The following is an 18080-nucleotide window of genomic DNA, read 5'->3' as shown; positions in this document are numbered from 1 at the left end:
AAGGCCTCGCCCGCCTGCCCCAAATGTGCGAGTGAGATTGTGATCGTGCTGCCGACCAAGGTGGAGACGCGCACCAGCACGCCTGTCCAGGCCGAGGGCAAGGCTCTCAAAGTGGATGCATCAAAGATTGCCTTCACGGATGGCAGCCTAGCCAGGAGCATGAAGGTGAGTCACACCGTGTGCATCCAGATTCTGTGGTTGGGACTGGGCGGGTCGGAATTGTTCTTTTCATTCGTCCGTGGGGATGTGCGCATTTTCTGCCCTTCCCAAATTCCCCTCGAACATGAGAAATAGGAGCCAGGGCAGGCCATTCGGCCCCTCGAGGCTGCTGTGCCAGACAAAACAGATCATGGCTGATGCGACCTTGACTCTGCTCCTCCGTAACTCCAGAACGATGGTGTGAGGCACGAGTTGGCTGTGACGGATTGGGGGAACGTTACTTAAAGGGGTGATGGGGGATAGTCAATGGCAAACACTCAAAGAGCGCATGGGTGAACTGCAACAATTGTTTATTCCTGTCTGCGCAAAAATAAAACTAGAAAGGTGACCAAACCATGGCTTACAAGGGAAATTAGAGATATTAGCTCCAAGGAAGAGGCATACAAATCTGTCAGAAAAACAGACCTGAGGATTGGGAGCAGATTAGAATTCAGCAAAGGAGGAGTAAGAGGTTGATTAAGATGGGGAAAACAGAGTACGAGAGTAATGGGCAGCACGTAGCACAGCAGTTAGCACTGTGGCTTCACAGCACCAGGGTCCCGGGTTCGATTCCCGGTTTGGGTCACTGTCTGTGCGGAGTCGGCACGTTCTCCCCGTGTCTGAGTGGTGTTGCTCTTTTTAGCCTTAGTTTATTAGCTCTGATTATGTCACCTTTGCTCACGAGTCGCCAGGTATCTTTCTGATACCGCCACGTGGTTCAAGCTCTCGTTATGATTAATAAGTCAGCACACCGCTTAGTAAGATTGAAATCAACGGTCATTTATTATATACAACAAGTAATGTTTACACAATAATCCTACTATCTATATAGAAACCTATCACTACTGGCCAATACTTAACTTTAGGAAGAGCCCACCAGGTCAGGGAAACGAATGGCTTATCAAATCAGATCTGGCCCGCGGGATTCAAAAGGCTGCTACAGGTCGGTGGCTAGGTGTCTCTACCGGATAGCGATCGCTGGATTCAAACTTACTGTTGCCGGTTGCTGTTCTTGCGAAGGTCTCGAGCAGGCGAAGAGGAGAGAGAGAGAGATCTGAACTTGGCCCCTCACTTTTATAGGGCCCAGGGGCTTCCCGCCTCCCGGGATGGCCCTTGACCCTGAGTCCCAAGTGATTGGACTTGTTCCCAATCACTGGGGTCGATACGTCCAATTGCGAGGCAATTCCCCGATCGGGGGGTGGTCGTTCACCTGCCTTTGTTTCGGCCACTGCAGGCGCCGACAGGTCTGGCCCGGCATTCAATTGCTAATATGTTGCAATTGTTTCCGGGGATAGCCGATTAAACTGCAGATGTCTGGGTTGATGGGCTGGTAATAGTCCTGAGTATCGATCTGGGCCGACTTCCCCAGAGCCGAATATGATATTCTGCCTGCAGCTGTCCGTTTGTGTCCTGTTGCCTGCTTTTCCCATCAGCCTTTTTGGTTAGCCATTTTAAATCAGGTTTTGGCCAAATTAATAGGGAAGCAGCCATTTTACGTGGCTACAGTGGGTTTCCTCCGGGTGCTCCGGTTTCCTCCCACAAGTCCCGAAAGACGTGCTTGTTAGGTGAATTGGACATTCTGAATTCTCCCTCGGTGTACCCGAACAGGCGCCGGAGTGTGGCGACTAGGGGCTTTTCACAGTAACTTCATTGCAGTGTTAATGCAAGCCTACTCGAGACAATAACGATTATTATTATATAATCAGTGCAGAAGAAGGCCATTCGACCAATCGGGTCTGCGCTGACTCTCCGAAAGAGCGCCCTAACTAGGCCCACTCCCCCGCCCTATCCCAAATTCCCACCTGACCACATCTAAGGGAGAATTTAGCGTGGCCAATCCACGTTTGCAGGGAACATGAAAACTGACTGTAAAAACTTCTATCGGGATGTAAAGAGAAAAGAAATCGGTGAAGACAAATGTCTTACAGTCAGAAACGGGGGAATTTATATTGGGGGACAAAGAAATGGCTGAGCAACTAAATACATACATTGGTTCCACCTTCACAAATGACGACACAAATAACATCCCAGAAAATTTGGGGCGCGCAGGGTTTTGTGAGAGGGAGGAACTGAAGATGGTCAATATCAGTACGGAAATGGTGTTGGGGAAATTGAGGGGATTGAAGGTGGATAAATCCCCAGGACCTGATCATCTACATACCAGAGTACTTAGGGCAGTGGCCCTAGAAATAGTGGTTGCAATGGTGGTCATCTTCCAGGATTCAGCAGGGGGCAGCACGGTAGCATTGTGGATAGCACAATTGCTTCACAGCTCCAGGGTCCCAGGTTCGATTCCGGCTTGGGTCACTGTCTGTGCGGAGTCTGCACATCCTCCCCGTGTGTGCGTGGGTTTCCTCCAGGTGCTCCTCTTAAAAGAGGCCATTTTAAGGCAGCGCAGTGGTTAGCACCGCTGCCTCACAGCGCAGAGGACACTGGTTCGATCCGGGTCACTGTCCGTGTGGGTTTCCTCCGAGTGCTCCGGTTTCCTCCCACAGCCCAAAGATGTGCAGGTTAGGTGGATTGGCCATGATAAATTGCCCTTAGTGTCCAAAATTGTCCTTAGTGTTGGGTGGGGTTACTGGGTTATGGGGATAGGGTGGCGGTGTTGACCTTGGGTGGGGTGCTCTTTCCAGGAGCCGGTGCGGACTCGATGGGCCAAATGGCCTCCTTCTGCACTGTAAATTCTATCTATGATTCTATAGACTCTGGAACTGTCCCTGCAGATTGGAGAGTAGCTAATGTAACCCCACTGTTTACAAAGGGAGGTAGAGGCTGCCTCTCCTGCACTGTAGTATTCTGTGATTCTGCTCACTAGGGGAAGGTGGTGGTGAGCTGCCTTCTTGAACCACTGGAGCCCCTGTGGTGACGATACACCCACAGTGAACATAGAACACAACAGTGCAGAAGGAGGCCATTCGGCCTATCGAGTCTGCACCAACCCATTTAAGCCCTCACTGCCACCCTATCCCCATAACGCAATTACCCCTCCTAACCTTTTTGAACACTAAGGGCAATTTATCATTGGCCAATCCACCTAACCTGCACATCTTTGGACTGTGGGAGGAAACCGGAGCACCCGGAGGAAACCCACGCAGTGATTATAATTATTTGACTTTTCACTAGCAGTTTGATGCAAGTCTTACTCGTCCATTTCAGAGTCATCCACATTGATGTGGGTCTGGAGTCACGAGTAGGCCAGACCGGGTCAGGGCATTAGTGAACCAGGTGGGGTTTTTACAATCGATGATAGTGTCAAGGCCTTCATTACTGAGGCTAACTTGGTATTCCAGGTTTCTGAATTGAATTTAAGGATTTTTTTTTTTTTTTTTTTGAATGAACATTTTGATGGATAGAATGACCCCAGCTCGTCGGTGTCGGTGCTGGTTCTTCGAATGAAGGAGAACGTCGAAACTGGTGTGGGCCATTCAGCCCCTCGAGCCCATTCCCTCATTCAGTGGAACCGAGGTTCTCCGCTTGTCTCACTCTCCTTTCTTCTCCCTGTCGGCCTGGAAAGCTAATGATCCAGTGCCCTTTTCAAAGCCTCTGTTGAATCTGCCTCCACCACACACACAGGTAGCAAATTCTAGATTGTAACCACGCTCAATTTCTTTTAAAAGATGCTTCCGCTTGTGTCACCGCTGCTTCTTTCTGCCAGTCTGGATGGACAACAGATGCCGGCTTTCCAATGACCCCCAAATCCCGTGGAAGATTAAAGAAAGGTCACCTTAAATTGGTGCCCTCGGTAGATAGTTGCTGCAGGGGTGTGAAAGGGTATGGAGCCAAGGTTGTTGGATAGAGTTGGGGTACAGATCAGATTATTTATGGAGTATCAGCCATTAGACAGGCTGAGCGGCCGCCTCCAGTTCCTATTCCACAGCGGCCAGACCGGCTTTGGTGCAGGTTCAGTGGGTGTGGTGACAGTGCAGCTCAGCCGAGCTTTCTCGAGTGACTCCTTCCCGTTCCCCAGACTGACCTGCTGTCTTGCGATTGCAACCTTTGGACCCATTTTTTGAGGACGATCCACAGAATGAGTTCAGAACAGAAGGAGGCCATTCTGCCCATCATGTGTGCACTGATCTCTGAATGAGCCGTTCCCCTAACCCTAACCCCCCCCCCCCCCACCCCCCGGCTTCTCCCTGACACCGTGCGCATTCTTCCTTTTCAGATAATTCCCTCTTGAATCTCTCGGTTGAACCTGCCCCCACCAGCACCCAGGCAGTGCATTTCAAACCCTAAACACTCATGTGGGAGGCAGCTTTTCCTCGTGACAACGTCAATTCTTTCATCAGTTACCTTAAAACTATCTCCTCTGGTTCTTGTTCCTTCAACAGGAACGGTTTCGCCCTGTCTGCTGTGTCGTGGACCCCCCCGCGCCTCCTTCCTGGTTTTGAGCACCTCAACCAGATCTGATATTGTAGGGCAGCACGGTGACGCAGTGGGTTAGCCCTGCTGTCTCACGGCGCTGAGATCCCAGAGTCGATCCTGGCTCTGGGTCACTGTCCATGTGGAGTTTGCACATTCTCCCTGTGTTTGCGTGGGTTTCGCCCCCACAACCCAAAGATGTGCAGGTTAGGTGGATTGGTCGCGCTAAATTGTGGAGGTGGAGAAGGTAGTCAAGAAGGCATATGGCATGCTTGCCTTCATTGGCCGGGGCATTGAGTATAAGAATTGGCAAGTCATGTTGCAGATGTATAGAACCTTAGTTAGGCCACACTTGGAGTATAGTGTTCAATTCTGGTCGCCACACTACCAGAAGGACGTGGAGGCTTTAGAGAGGGTGCAGAAGAGATTTACCAGAATGTTGCCTGGTATGGAGGGCATTAGCTATGAGGAGCGGTTGAATAAACTCGGTTTGTTCTCACTGGAACGAAGGAGTTTGAGGGGCGACCTGATAGAGGTCTACAAAATTATGAGGGGCATAGACAGAGTGGATAGTCAGAGGCTTTTCCCCAGGGTAGAGGGGTCAATTACTAGGGGGCATAGGTTTAAGGTGAGAGGGGCAAGGTTTAGAGTAGATGTACGAGGCAAGTTTTTTTACACAGAGGGTAGTGGGTGTCTGGAACTCGCTACCGGAGAAGGTGGTGGAAGCAGGGACGATAGGGACATTTAAGGGGCATCTTGACAAATACATGAATAGGATGGGAATAGAGGGATATGGACCCAGGAAGTGTAAATGATTGTAGTTTAGTCGGGCAGCATGGTCGGCACGGGCTTGGAGGGCCGAAGGGCCTGTTCCTGGGCTGTACATTTCTTTCTTCTTTTGTTCTTAATTGGGAAAAATGAATTGGGTACTCTTTATAAAAAAAATAAAAAAAATTTAAAGAAAAGATCTGATATTGTCGGCTTGTTTATCCAGGCAGGTTTGACATGGATTTTAGTTCGGACTTTGAGCCTGTTAGGCAAGACAGGAATGTGAGCCAAGCACCTAGAGGCAAAAGGTTGTATAGGACCTGGGTTAGCGTACACTTGGAGTTACTGTTCTGGACTCCAAATGATAAAAAAGACATAGAAGCGCTAAAAAAAGGTGCAAAAATCTTCACCAGGGAGGGGACTTTTTACAAAATGTCTGAGGGGGTGATTGGAAGATACCAAAAGGGCCTGATGGGGGCCAAAGTACGGATGTTTCCATTTGTGAGAGAGTTCAGAATCGGGGATTATAAATATAAGAGAATGACTAATAAATCCAATGTGGAATTCGGGAGAAACCTGTTTAGCCAGAGCGTGGTGTGAGTATGGATGGCACTTCAATAGGGAATGGTTAAGGTTAAGAGTTTGAATGCATTTTAGGGGATGCTGGATGTACGCGAGGGCGAAGGGAATAGAAGGACATGCCAATGGTGTGGGATGGAGGGAGGTGTGGGATGAAGCTCGTGACAAGAATGTCAGCGGTTTTGGGCCCCGTATCTAAGGAAGGACGTGCTGGCCTTGGAAAGGGTCCAGAGGAGGTTCACAAGAATGGTCCCTGGAATGAAGAGCTTGTCATATGAGGAACGGTTGAGGAATCTGGGTCTGTACTCGTTGGAGTTGAGAAGGATATGGGGGGATCTTATTGAAACTTACAGGATACTGCGAGGCATGGATAGAGTGGACGTGGAGAGCATGTTTCCACTTGTAGGAAAAACTAGAAGCAGAGGACACAATCTCAGACTAAAGTGACGATCCTTCAAAACAGAGATGAGGAATTTCTTCAGCCAGAGGGTGGTGAATCTGTGGAACGCTTTGCCGCAGAAGGCTGTGGAGGCCAAATCACTGAGTGTCTTTAACACAGAGATAGATAGGTTCTTGATTAATAAGGGGATCAGGACTTCCGGGTGCGGCGATGACCAGCTGAGTCGCACGTTTCGGCAGCTCCCGGTGGAACGGACTTTTGGGCTCTTAATAAGAGCCCCAACGGCAATTTTAACGGCTAAAAGTACTGTGCGGTGAACCAGAAGGGAATCCCCCCTGGATACGGATGAAAAAAGGAGAGGAAGGTGGCCGGATTGCGGTGGATCCTTTAGAGCAGCGGCAAGGAAGGCAAGCAAAACCCAAGATGGCGACGGAAGGTGGCAGTTTAATATGGGGCCCTGAACAACAAGAGTTCTTGAAATGCTGCATGGAAGAACTCAAAAAGGAAATGAAGAAGGAGCTGTTGGCCCCGATACTACAGGCGATCGAAGGGCTAAAGGAGGAGCAAAAGACCCAGGAGCGGGAGCTTCGGGTCGTGAAGGCAAAGGCTGCCGAGAATGAGGATGACATACAGGGCCTGGTGGTGAAGACGGAGATGCACGAGGCACACCATAAACGATGTGTGGAAAGGCTGGAGGCGCTGGCGAACAACGCGAGTAGGAACAACCTAAGGATTCTTGGTCTTCCTGAAGGTGTGGAGGGAGCGGACGTCGGGGCATATGTGAGCACGATGCTGCACTCGTTAATGGGAGCGGAGGCCCCGGCGGGTCCGCTGGAGGTGGAGGGAGCATACCGAGTGATGGCGCGAGGACCGAGAGCAGGAGAAATTCCTAGAGCCATAGTGGTGAGATTCCTCCGTTTTAAGGATAGAGAGATGGTCCTTAGATGGGCAAAGAAAACTCAGAGCAGTAAGTGGGAGAACGCGGTGATCCACGTATATCAAGACTGGAGTGCGGAGGTGGCGAGAAGGAGGGCGAGCTTTAATCGGGCCAAGGCGGTGCTTCACAAAAAGAAGATAACATTCGGAATGCTGCAACCGGCAAGACTGTGGGTCACATATCAAGGGAGGCACCACTACTTTGAGACGGCGGATGAGGCGTGGACTTTTATCGTGGAAGAAAAATTGAAATGAGCGGGTTATTTAATAATAATTTCTAAAAAAGAACGTTTGAAACAAAGTGGTGGGGCGAGTATGGGGGTGGCGAAGAGGGGGGTACAAATGGGGGAAAGAGGAGTTTTATGTTATTAATCCTGCGATGTGGTAACTTTTCTCTCTTCCACAGGAGGTGGTGGGGGGAGGAAAGGAGGTGGAGGAGATGGGGCGTTGGCCATTGGGGGCGGGGCCAAGGGGGAAGCGCGGGCTCGGTTCCCGCGCTATGATAATCATGGCGGGAATAGGGAAGCAGGAAGGAGGGGGCGTCGCACGGTGCGAGCCGAGGTCACGGGGGGAAGCCGTGGTCGGCCAGAGTTTGCTGACTTCTGGGAGCAACATGGGGGGTGTAACTACGCTAATGGGGGATCTAGCGGGGGGGGGTGGGAGGGGGGAATTATTGGGCTGCTGCTGCTGGGGAGAGGGGGGAGCTGGTATGGGGTGGGATGGGCGGGGGGGGGCACCGCCTGGGGGGGACACAGTTGCGTGGGAACCGGGTGAGGAGCTGGAAAAAGGGGATGGCTAATCGACAAGGGGGGGGGGGGGTAAAAAGCCCCCCAACCCGGCTGATCACGTGGAACGTGAGAGGGCTGAACGGGCCGATAAAGAGGGCACGGGTACTCGCACACCTTAAGAAACTTAAGGCAGACGTGGTTATGTTACAGGAAACGCACTTGAAACTGATAGACCAGGTGAGACTACGCAAAGGTTGGGTGGGGCAGGTGTTCCATTCGGGGCTAGATGCGAAAAACAGGGGGGTGGCTATATTAGTGGGGAAGCGGGTAATGTTTGAGGCAAAGACTATAGTGGCGGATAGCGGGGGCAGATACGTGATGGTGAGTGGCAAACTACAGGGGGAGACGGTGGTTTTGGTAAACGTATATGCCCCGAACTGGGATGATGCCAATTTTATGAGGCGTATGCTAGGACGCATCCCGGACCTAGAGGTGGGAAAGTTGGTAATGGGGGGAGATTTTAATACGGTGTTGGAACCAGGGCTGGACAGGTCGAGGTCCAGGACTGGAAGGAGGCCGGCAGCAGCCAAGGTGCTTAAAGATTTTATGGAGCAGATGGGAGGAATAGACCCGTGGAGATTTAGCAGACCTAGGAGTAAGGAGTTTTCGTTTTTCTCCTATGTCCACAAAGTCTATTCGCGAATAGACTTTTTTGTTTTGGGAAGGGCGTTGATCCCGAAGGTGAGGGGAACGGAGTATACGGCTATAGCCATTTCGGATCACGCTCCACATTGGGTGGACTTGGAGATATGGGAGGAAACAGAAGGGCGCCCACCCTGGAGAATAGACATGGGACTAATGGCAGATGAGGGGGGGTGTCTAAGGGTGAGGGGGTGCATTGAAAAGTACTTGGAACTCAATGATAATGGGGAGGTCCAGGTGGGAGTGGTCTGGGAGGCGCTGAAGGCAGTGGTTAGAGGGGAGCTGATATCAATAAGGGCACATAAAGGAAAGCAGGAGAGTAGGGAACGGGAGTGGTTGCTGCAAGAACTTCTGAGGGTGGACAGGCAATATGCGGAGGCACCGGAGGAGGGACTGTACAGGGAAAGGCAAAGGCTACACATAGAATTTGACTTGCTGACAACGGGTACTGCAGAGGCACAGTGGAGGGAGGCACAGGGTGTACAGTACGAATATGGGGAGAAGGCGAGCAGGTTGCTGGCCCACCATTTGAGGAAAAGGGGAGCAGCGAGGGAAATAGGGGGAGTGAGGGATGAGGAAGGAGAGATGGGGTGGGGAGCGGAGAGAGTGAATGGAGTGTTCAAGGCATTTTATAAAAAATTATACGAAGCTCAACCCCCGGATGGGAGGGAGAGAATGATGGGCTTTCTGGACCGGCTGGAATTTCCCAAGGTGGAGGAGCAGGAAACGGTGGGACTGGGAGGACAGATTGAAATAGAGGAAGTAGTGAAAGGAATTAGGAGCTTGCAGGCGGGGAAGGCTCTGGGACCAGATGGATTCCCAGTTGAATTTTACAGAAAATATGTGGACTTGCTCGCCCCGCTACTGATGAGGACCTTTAATGAGGCAAAGGAAAGGGGACAGCTGCCCCCGACTATGTCTGAGGCAACGATATCGCTTCTCCTAAAGAAGGAAAAAGACCCGCTGCAATGCGGGTCCTATAGACCTATTTCCCTCCTAAATGTAGACGCTAAGATTCTGGCCAAGGTAATGGCAATGAGGATAGAGGATTGTGTCCCGAGGGTGGTCCATGAGGACCAAACTGGGTTTGTGAAGGGGAGACAGCTGAATACGAATATACGGAGGCTGCTAGGGGTAATGATGATGCCCCCACCAGAGGGGGAAGCGGAGATAGTGGTGGCGATGGATGCCGAGAAAGCATTTGATAGAGTGGAGTGGGATTATTTGTGGGAGGTGCTGAGGAGATTTGGTTTTGGAGATGAGTATGTTGGATGGGTGCAGCTGTTGTATAGGGCCCCAGTGGCGAGTGTGGTCACGAATGGACGGGGATCTGCATACTTTCGGCTCCATAGAGGGACAGGGCAGGGATGCCCTCTGTCCCCATTATTGTTTGCACTGGCGATTGAGCCCCTGGCAATAGCACTGAGGGGTTCCAAGAAGTGGAGGGGAGTACTTAAAGGAGGAGACGAACACCGGGTATCTCTGTATGCGGATGACTTGTTATATGTAGCGGACCCGGCGGAGGGGATGCCAGAGATAATGCGGACACTTCGGGAGTTTGGAGAATTTTCAGGATATAAACTGAACATGGGGAAAAGTGAGTTGTTTGTGGTGCATCCAGGGGAGCAGAGCAGAGAAATAGAGGACTTTCCGCTGAGGAAGGTAACGAGGGACTTTCGTTACTTGGGGATCCAGATAGCCAAGAATTGGGGTACATTGCATAGGTTAAATTTGACGCGATTGGTGGAACAAATGGAGGAGGACTTCAAGAGATGGGACATGGTATCCCTGTCACTGGCAGGGAGGGTGCAGGCGGTTAAAATGGTAGTCCTCCCGAGATTCCTGTGTTTCAGTGCCTCCCGGTGGTGATCACAAAGGCTTTTTTCAAAAGGATCGAAAAGAGTATCATGAGTTTTGTGTGGGCCGGGAAGACCCCGAGAGTGAGGAAGGGATTCTTACAGCGTAGTAGGGATAGGGGGGGGGCTGGCACTACCGAGCCTAAGTGAGTACTACTGGGCCGCCAATATCTCAGTGGTGAGTAAGTGGATGGGAGAAGAGGAGGGAGCGGCGTGGAAGAGATTGGAGAGGGCGTCCTGTAGGGGGACTAGCCTACAAGCTATGGTGACGGCCCCATTGCCGTTCTCACCGAAGAAATACACCACAAGCCCGGTGGTGGTGGCGACTTTGAAAATTTGGGGACAGTGGAGACGGCATAGGGGAAAGACGGGAGCCTTGGTGGGGTCCCCGATAAGAAATAACCATAGGTTTGCCCCGGGGAGAATGGATGGGGGATTTGGAATATGGCAAAGAGCAGAAGTAACGCAACTGAAAGATCTGTTTGTGGATGGGAAGTTCGCAAGTCTGGGAGCGCTGACCGAGAAATATGGGTTGCCCCAAGGGAATGCATTCCGGTATATGCAACTGAGGGCTTTTGCGAGGCAACAGGTGAGGGAATTCCCGCAGCTCCCGACGCATGAGGTGCAGGACAGAGTGATCTCAAAGACATGGGTGGGGGACGGTAAGGTGTCAGATATATATAGGGAAATGAGGGACGAGGGGGAGATTATGGTAGATGAGCTGAAAGGGAAATGGGAAGAAGAGCTGGGGGAGGAGATTGAGGAGGAGCTGTGGGCGGATGCCCTAAGTAGGGTAAACTCATCGTCCTCGTGTGCTAGGCTAAGCCTGATTCAATTTAAGGTGTTACACAGGGTGCATATGACTGGAGCACGGCTCAGTAAATTTTTGGGGGTAGAGGATAGGCGTGCGAGATGCTCGAGAAGCCCAGCGAATCACACCCACATGTTCTGGTCATGTCCGGCACTACAGGGGTTCTGGGTGGGGGTGACAAAGGTGCTTTCGAAAGTAGTGGGGGTCCAGGTCGAACCAAGCTGGGGGTTGGCTATATTTGGGGTTGCACAAGAGCCGGGAATGCAGGAGGCGAGAGAGGCCGATGTTTTGGCCTTTGCGTCCCTAGTAGCCCGGCGCAGGATACTGTTGATGTGGAAGGAAGCCAAGCTCCCGGGGGTGGAGACCTGGATAAATGATATGGCAAGGTTTATGAAGCTGGAACGGATTAAGTTCATCCTAAGGGGATCGGCTCAAGGGTTCACCAGGCGGTGGCAACCGTTCGTCGAATACCTCACAAAGATAGAGGGAATGGAAAAGAAGAAGGCAGCAGCAGCAGCCCGGGGGGGGGGGAGAGAGGAACCAGAAGGACTCTCAGGGTTGTTAATATATATGTATAATATGTATAGGTCGTTGCTATAAATAATTGTATATTGGACTGTTAAATCATATTTTTGGAGAGTGTTTATCTGAGACAAGGCAGTTGCCATTTAGTTTTAGTTTTCGTTTTTGTTATATATTATTTATTCTTTGTTTATAAAACAGGTCATTGTTACTTATACTGTTATATTATTGTGTAAAGGATACACAATGTACTGTGATGGTTGACCAAAAATTTTCAAAAAAATATTTAAAAAAAAAAAAATAAGGGGATCAGGGGTTATGGGGAGAAGGCAGGAGAATGGGGATGAGAAAAATATCAGCCGTGATTGAATGGTGGAGCAGCCTCGATGGGCCGAGTGGCCTAATTCTGCTCCTATGTCTTACGGTCAAACGAAGACTGGCATGAAGATGTGGGGCTGAATGGCCTGTTTCTGTCCTGTCAATGCTCTGTGATGTACCATTGTTCTTGTTTCTGTTCCGTAGAGTATTGAATCCCTGAGCAGAGTGAGTTTGGACGCCGGGCCTGGAGCATCGGGCGATGGTGCCACCGGCAGGTTGAGCTTGGACCCAGAGAACTACTCCTTCGCCGCCGGCAAGAACGCCAGTTTCTACTTCGAGTGCGACCAGAGCTGCAGTGGCAGCAGCGTGAGGGACGGCAGCCGGGTGTCCGACAGCTCGTCGGAGGACGTGGACCCCCCCCGGGGGGCGCTGGAGCACCGCCTGCCCAGGGTCCCCAGGACCACCTCCAGTCCCGGCTTGTACGGCAGCAACGTCAACCAGCGGGGAAACGGCAGCTCCCACACCGGCAGCCTGACCTGGAGCTACCGTTACAGCACTCCTGTGGGATCGACATTGGCAGCTAGCTCGCTGCCCTCGGAATGTGGCGACGACCCCTTCACACCCAGTAAAGGTGAGCCCATAGAATGGTTACGGTACCGGCCGAGGACATTCAGCCCATCATGACCAGGCTGGATTCTCTTGCAAGGGCAACCCGCCGAGCTTCTTGAAAATCGAAATGAAATGAAAATCGCTTATTGTAAATTCTTTCACATGGTTCAAATCCCGCCACGACAGCTGCCACGACAGCTGGTGGAATTTCAATTCCGTTAATGAATTTGGATTATACAACCACTCTCGGTGATGGTGACCACAAAACTATCATCGATTGTTGTCATGAACCCATGTGGCTCACTGATGTCCCTTTAGAGAAGGAAATCTGCCGTCCTTACCCGGTCTGGCCTGTCGTGCTAGGTACACTGGTCTAACACTGGCAGCAACTGGATGCAGCTTAGATCAGAAAGATACTCCAGACCTTGAAGTTAGTTCATAGAACATAGAACAATACAGCGCAGTACAGGCCCTTCGGCCCACGATGTTGCACCAAAACAAAAGCCATCTAGCCTACACTATGCCATTATCATCCATATGTTTATCCAATAAACTTTTAAATGCCCTCAATGTTGGTGAGTTCACTACTGTAGCAGGTAGGGCATTCCACGGCCTCACTACTCTTTGCGTAAAGAACCTACCTCTGACCTCTGTCCTATATCTATTACCCCTCAGTTTAAAGTTATGTCCCCTCGTGCCAGCCATTTCCATCCGCGGGAGAAGGCTCTCACTGTCCACCCTATCTAACCCCCTGATCATTTTGTATGCCTCTATTAAGTCTCCTCTTAACCTTCTTCTCTCCAACGAAAACAACCTCAAGTCCATCAGCCTTTCCTCATAAGATTTTCCCTCCATACCAGGCAACATCCTGGTAAATCTCCTCTGCACCCGCTCCAAAGCCTCCATGTCCTTCCTATAATGCGGTGACCAGAACTGTACGCAATACTCCAAATGCGGCCGTACCAGAGTTCTGTACAGCTGCAACATGACCTCCTGACTCCAGAACTCAATCCCTCTACCAATAAAGGCCAACACTCCATAGGCCTTCTTCACAACCCTATCAACCTGGGTGGCAACTTTCAGGGATCTATGTACATGGACACCTAGATCCCTCTGCTCATCCACACTTCCAAGAACTTTACCATTAGCCAAATATTCCGCATTCCTGTTATTCCTTCCAAAGTGAATCACCTCACACTTCTCTACATTAAACTCCATTTGCCACCTCTCAGCCCAGCTCTGCAGCTTATCTATATCCCTCTGTAACCTGCTACATCCTTCCACACTATCGACAACACCACCGACTTTAATATCGTCTGCAAATTTACTCACCCGCCCTTCTGCGCCTTCCTCTAGGTCATTGATAAAAATGACAAACAGCAACGGCCCCAGAACAGATCCTTGTGGTACTCCACTTGTAACTGAACTCCATTCTGAACATTTCCCATCAACCACCACCCTCTGTCTTCTTTCAGCTAGCCAATTTCTGATCCACATCTCTAAATCACCCTCAATCCCCATCCTCCGTATTTTCTGCAATAGCCTACCGTGGGGAACCTTATCAAACGCTTTGCTGAAATCCATATACACCACATCAACTGCTCTACCCTCGTCTACCTGTTCAGTCACCTTCTCAAAGAACTCGATAAGGTTTGTGAGGCATGACCTACCCTTCACAAAGCCATGCTGACTATCCCTGATCATATTATTCCTATCTAGATGATTATAAATCTTGTCTCTTACAATCCCCTCCAAGACTTTACCCACTACAGACGTGAGGCTCACCGGTCTATAGATGCCGGGGTTGTCCCTACTCCCCTTTTTGAACAAAGGGACCACATTTGCTATCCTCCAGTCCTCTGGCACTATTCCTGTAGCCAATGATGACATAAAAATCAAAGCCAAAGGTCCAGCAATCTCTTCCCTGGCCTCCCAGAGAATCCTAGGATAAATCCCATCAGGACCCGGGGACTTATCTATTTTCAGCCTGTCCAGAATTGCCAACACCTCTTCCCTACGTACCTCAATGCCATCTATTCTATTAGCCTGGGTCTCAGCATTCTCCTCCACAACATTATCTTTTTCCTGAGTGAATACTGACGAAAAATATTCATTTAGTATCTCGCCAATCTCTTCAGACTCCACACACAACTTCCCATCCCTATCCTTGACTGGTCCTACTCTTTCCCTAGTCATTCGCTTATTCCTGACATACCTATAGAAAGCTTTTGGGTTTTCCTTGATCCTACCTGCCAAATACTTCTCATGTCCCCTCCTTGCTCGTCTTAGCTCTCTCTTTAGATCCTTCCTCGCTACCTTGTAACTATCCCCAACTGAAACTTCACACCTCATCTTCACAGAGGCCTCCTTCTTCCTCTTAACAAGAGATTCCACTTCTTTGGTAAACCACGGTTCCCTCGCTCGACGCCTTCCTCCCTGCCTGACCGGTACATACTTATCAAGGACACGCAGTAGCTGATCCTTGAACAAGCTCCACTTATCCAGTGTGCCCAACACTTGCAGCCTACTTCTCCACCTTATCCCCCCCAAGTCACGTCTAATGGCATCATAATTGCCCTTCCCCCAGCTATAACTCTTGCCCTGCGGTGTATACTTATCCCTTTCCATCATTAATGTAAACGTCACCGAATTGTGGTCACTGTCCCCAAAGTGCTCTCCTACCTCCAAATCCAACACCTGGCCTGGTTCGTTACCCAAAACCAAATCCAAAGTGGCCTCTTGTTGGCCTGTCAACATATTGTGTCAGGAAACCCTCCTGCACACTGTACAAAAAACGGCCCATCTAATGTACTCGAACTATATCTTTTCCAGTCAATATTTGGAAAGTTAAAGTCTCCCATAATAACTACCCTGTTACTTTCGCTCTTATCCAGGATCATCCTCGCCATCCTTTCCTCTACATCCCTAGAACTATTTGGAGGCCTATAGAAGACTCCCAACAGTGTGACCTCTCCTTTCATGTTTCTAACCTCAGCCCATACTACCTCGGAAGATGAGTCCCCATCTAGCATCCTTTCCGCCACCGTAATACTGCTCTTGACTAGCAGCGCCACACCTCCCCCTCTTTTGCCTCCTTCTCTGAGCTTACTAAAACACCTAAACCCCGGAACCTGCAACACCCATTCCTGTCCCTGCTCTATCCATGTCTCTGAAATGGCCACAACATCGAAGTCCCAGGCACCAACCCATGCTGCCAGTTCCCCTACCTTATTTCGTATACTCCTGGCATTGAAGTAGACACACTTCGAACCACCTACCTGAACACTGGCCCCCTCCTGCGACGTCAAATCTGTGCTCCTGACCTCTATACTCTCATTCTCCCCTACCCTAAAACTACAATCCAGGTTCCCATTGTCGTCTTTTAAAATTTTTCCTACTCCAAGACTGTGAAGAAAACAACTTTACAACTCTGTTTCGAAATAAATAACTTTGTCTTTATTGACCAAAGTCTGCATGCAGATGGCTACAGGTTAGAGAGAGAGAGAGCTGTTAAGGTAAACCTGCTCATTCGTTCTCAAGCTCGCAAAGACATGGAGAAAACGTTCAATATTTATACAAAAGCTGTATCATTTTACAAAAACAGACCTTGTTCAAAAATGTCAATACAGTCATAACTTCTGATCAAACATGTTGTCATGGAAAGACCCTGACTCGGCTTATTTGCAGTATTTTGTCTTTAGAGGATTTAAGACGTGGTCCTATTTTGTTTTTACCTCTGCCCTCATGATGCCTTGACGCAGATGGACTTAGGTCATGAGGAGGTTGTGTTATTAGGACATTCCTAGATCGTGGCTTTGTTATCAGTATTTAATAAGGTCAGGCACTATTTTCCCTCTTCTGGCCTTGTATGATACAATTATGTGGATTCTTAGCTTTGTCTAGTTTGTCAGGGTCTGACCTTGGCACTTAGCTGGCACAGCTGTCTCACACTTGGTTACATAAATTGGTTATTTTTCCCATCATGCTATTGCTGAGTTTGTACACTTTCACACCATGCCCCTGCTGCATTAGTTTAAACCCCCCCCCCCCCCAAAGAGCACTAACAAATCTCCCCCCCCCCCCCCCCCAGGATATTTGTGCCCCTCAGGTTCAGACGTAGACCATCCTGTCTGTAGAGGTCCCACCTTCCCCAGAAAGAGCCCCAGTTATCCAGAAATCTGAATCCCTCCCGCCTGCACCATCCCTGTAGCCACATGTTTAATTGCTCTCTCTCCCTATTCCTCATCTCACTATCACGTGGCACGGGCAACAACCCAGAGATAACAACTCTGTTTGTTCTAGTTCTGAGCTTCCATCCTAGCTCCCTGAAAGCCTGCCTGACATCCTTGTCCCCTTTCCTACCTATGTCGTTAGTGCCAATGTGGACCACGACTTGGGGCTGCTCCCCCTCCCCCCTAAGGACCCGGAAAACACGATCCGAGACATCACGTACCCTTGCACCTGGGAGGCAACATACCAAACGTGAGTCTCTCACGCTCCCACAAAATCTCCTATCTGTGCCCCTGACTATCGAGTCCTCAATTACTAATGCTCTGCTCCTCTCCCCCCTTCCCTTCTGAGCAACAGGGACAGACTCCGTGCCAGAGGCCCGTACCCCATGGCTTACCCCTGGTAAGTCCCGTCCCCCCCCCCCCCCCCCCCCCCCCCCACCACAAGTACCCAAAGCGGTATACTTGTTTCTCAGGGGAACGACCGCAGGGGATCCCTGCACTGACTGCTTTTTCCCAGTCCCTCTTACAGTTACCCATCTATTTCCAATCTTTGGTGTAACTAATTCCCTGAAGCTGCTATCTATGACCCCTTCTGCCTCCCGAATGATCCGAAGTTCTTCCAACTCCAGCTCCAGTTCCCTAACTCGGTCTTGGAGGAGCTGGAGATGGCAGCACTTCCTGCAGGTAAAATCAGCAGGGACACTAATGGCATCCCTCACCTCAAACATCCTGCAGGAGGAACATTGCACTCCCTTCCCTGCCATCCCTCTAACTTTCTACCAAGATCTGGCTAACAACTAAATTAAATTTTTAAAAAAGTAACAATAATAATAAAATATGGTGCATACCTCACACCAATGGGTTTTATTATTAGGTTAGAGGAGGAGGGTGGGTGGGAGACACTACACGTGTAGTGTCTCGGGTTTCCTCTCCACCAGAATTTATTTGTGAGGGTCTTCCCAGGCGTCCGCGGGTCGAACTTCCTGTTCCCGCCTTAAACACTAAAATTAAAAAAAACAGCAAAGAGGGACCGAAAACGGGACCAGGTAAGTGTTTACC

The 18080-nt window shown here is 50.1% G+C and overlaps 1 protein-coding gene across 8 annotated transcripts in view; it reads left to right on the top strand.

Moving 5' to 3' along the window:
* Nucleotides 1-18080, top strand: part of stk11ip (serine/threonine kinase 11 interacting protein) — a 184723-nt gene that overhangs the window by 93699 nt on the left and 72944 nt on the right. For all 8 annotated transcript variants that reach the window (XM_072468951.1, XM_072468929.1, XM_072468961.1 and 5 more), the window contains 2 exons: nt 1-165; nt 12385-12811. The exon at nt 1-165 is cut by the window's left edge and continues 14 nt beyond it. In XM_072468951.1, the coding sequence (XP_072325052.1) occupies nt 1-165; nt 12385-12811 (592 nt within the window). The remainder of the gene's footprint in view (nt 166-12384; nt 12812-18080) is intronic.

This window comes from Scyliorhinus torazame, chromosome 2 (genome assembly GCF_047496885.1).
Source record: "Scyliorhinus torazame isolate Kashiwa2021f chromosome 2, sScyTor2.1, whole genome shotgun sequence".
NCBI lineage: Eukaryota > Metazoa > Chordata > Chondrichthyes > Carcharhiniformes > Scyliorhinidae > Scyliorhinus > Scyliorhinus torazame.
Note: the sequence above shows the minus strand (reverse complement) of the source record. Positions and strands in the feature narration are given on the sequence as shown.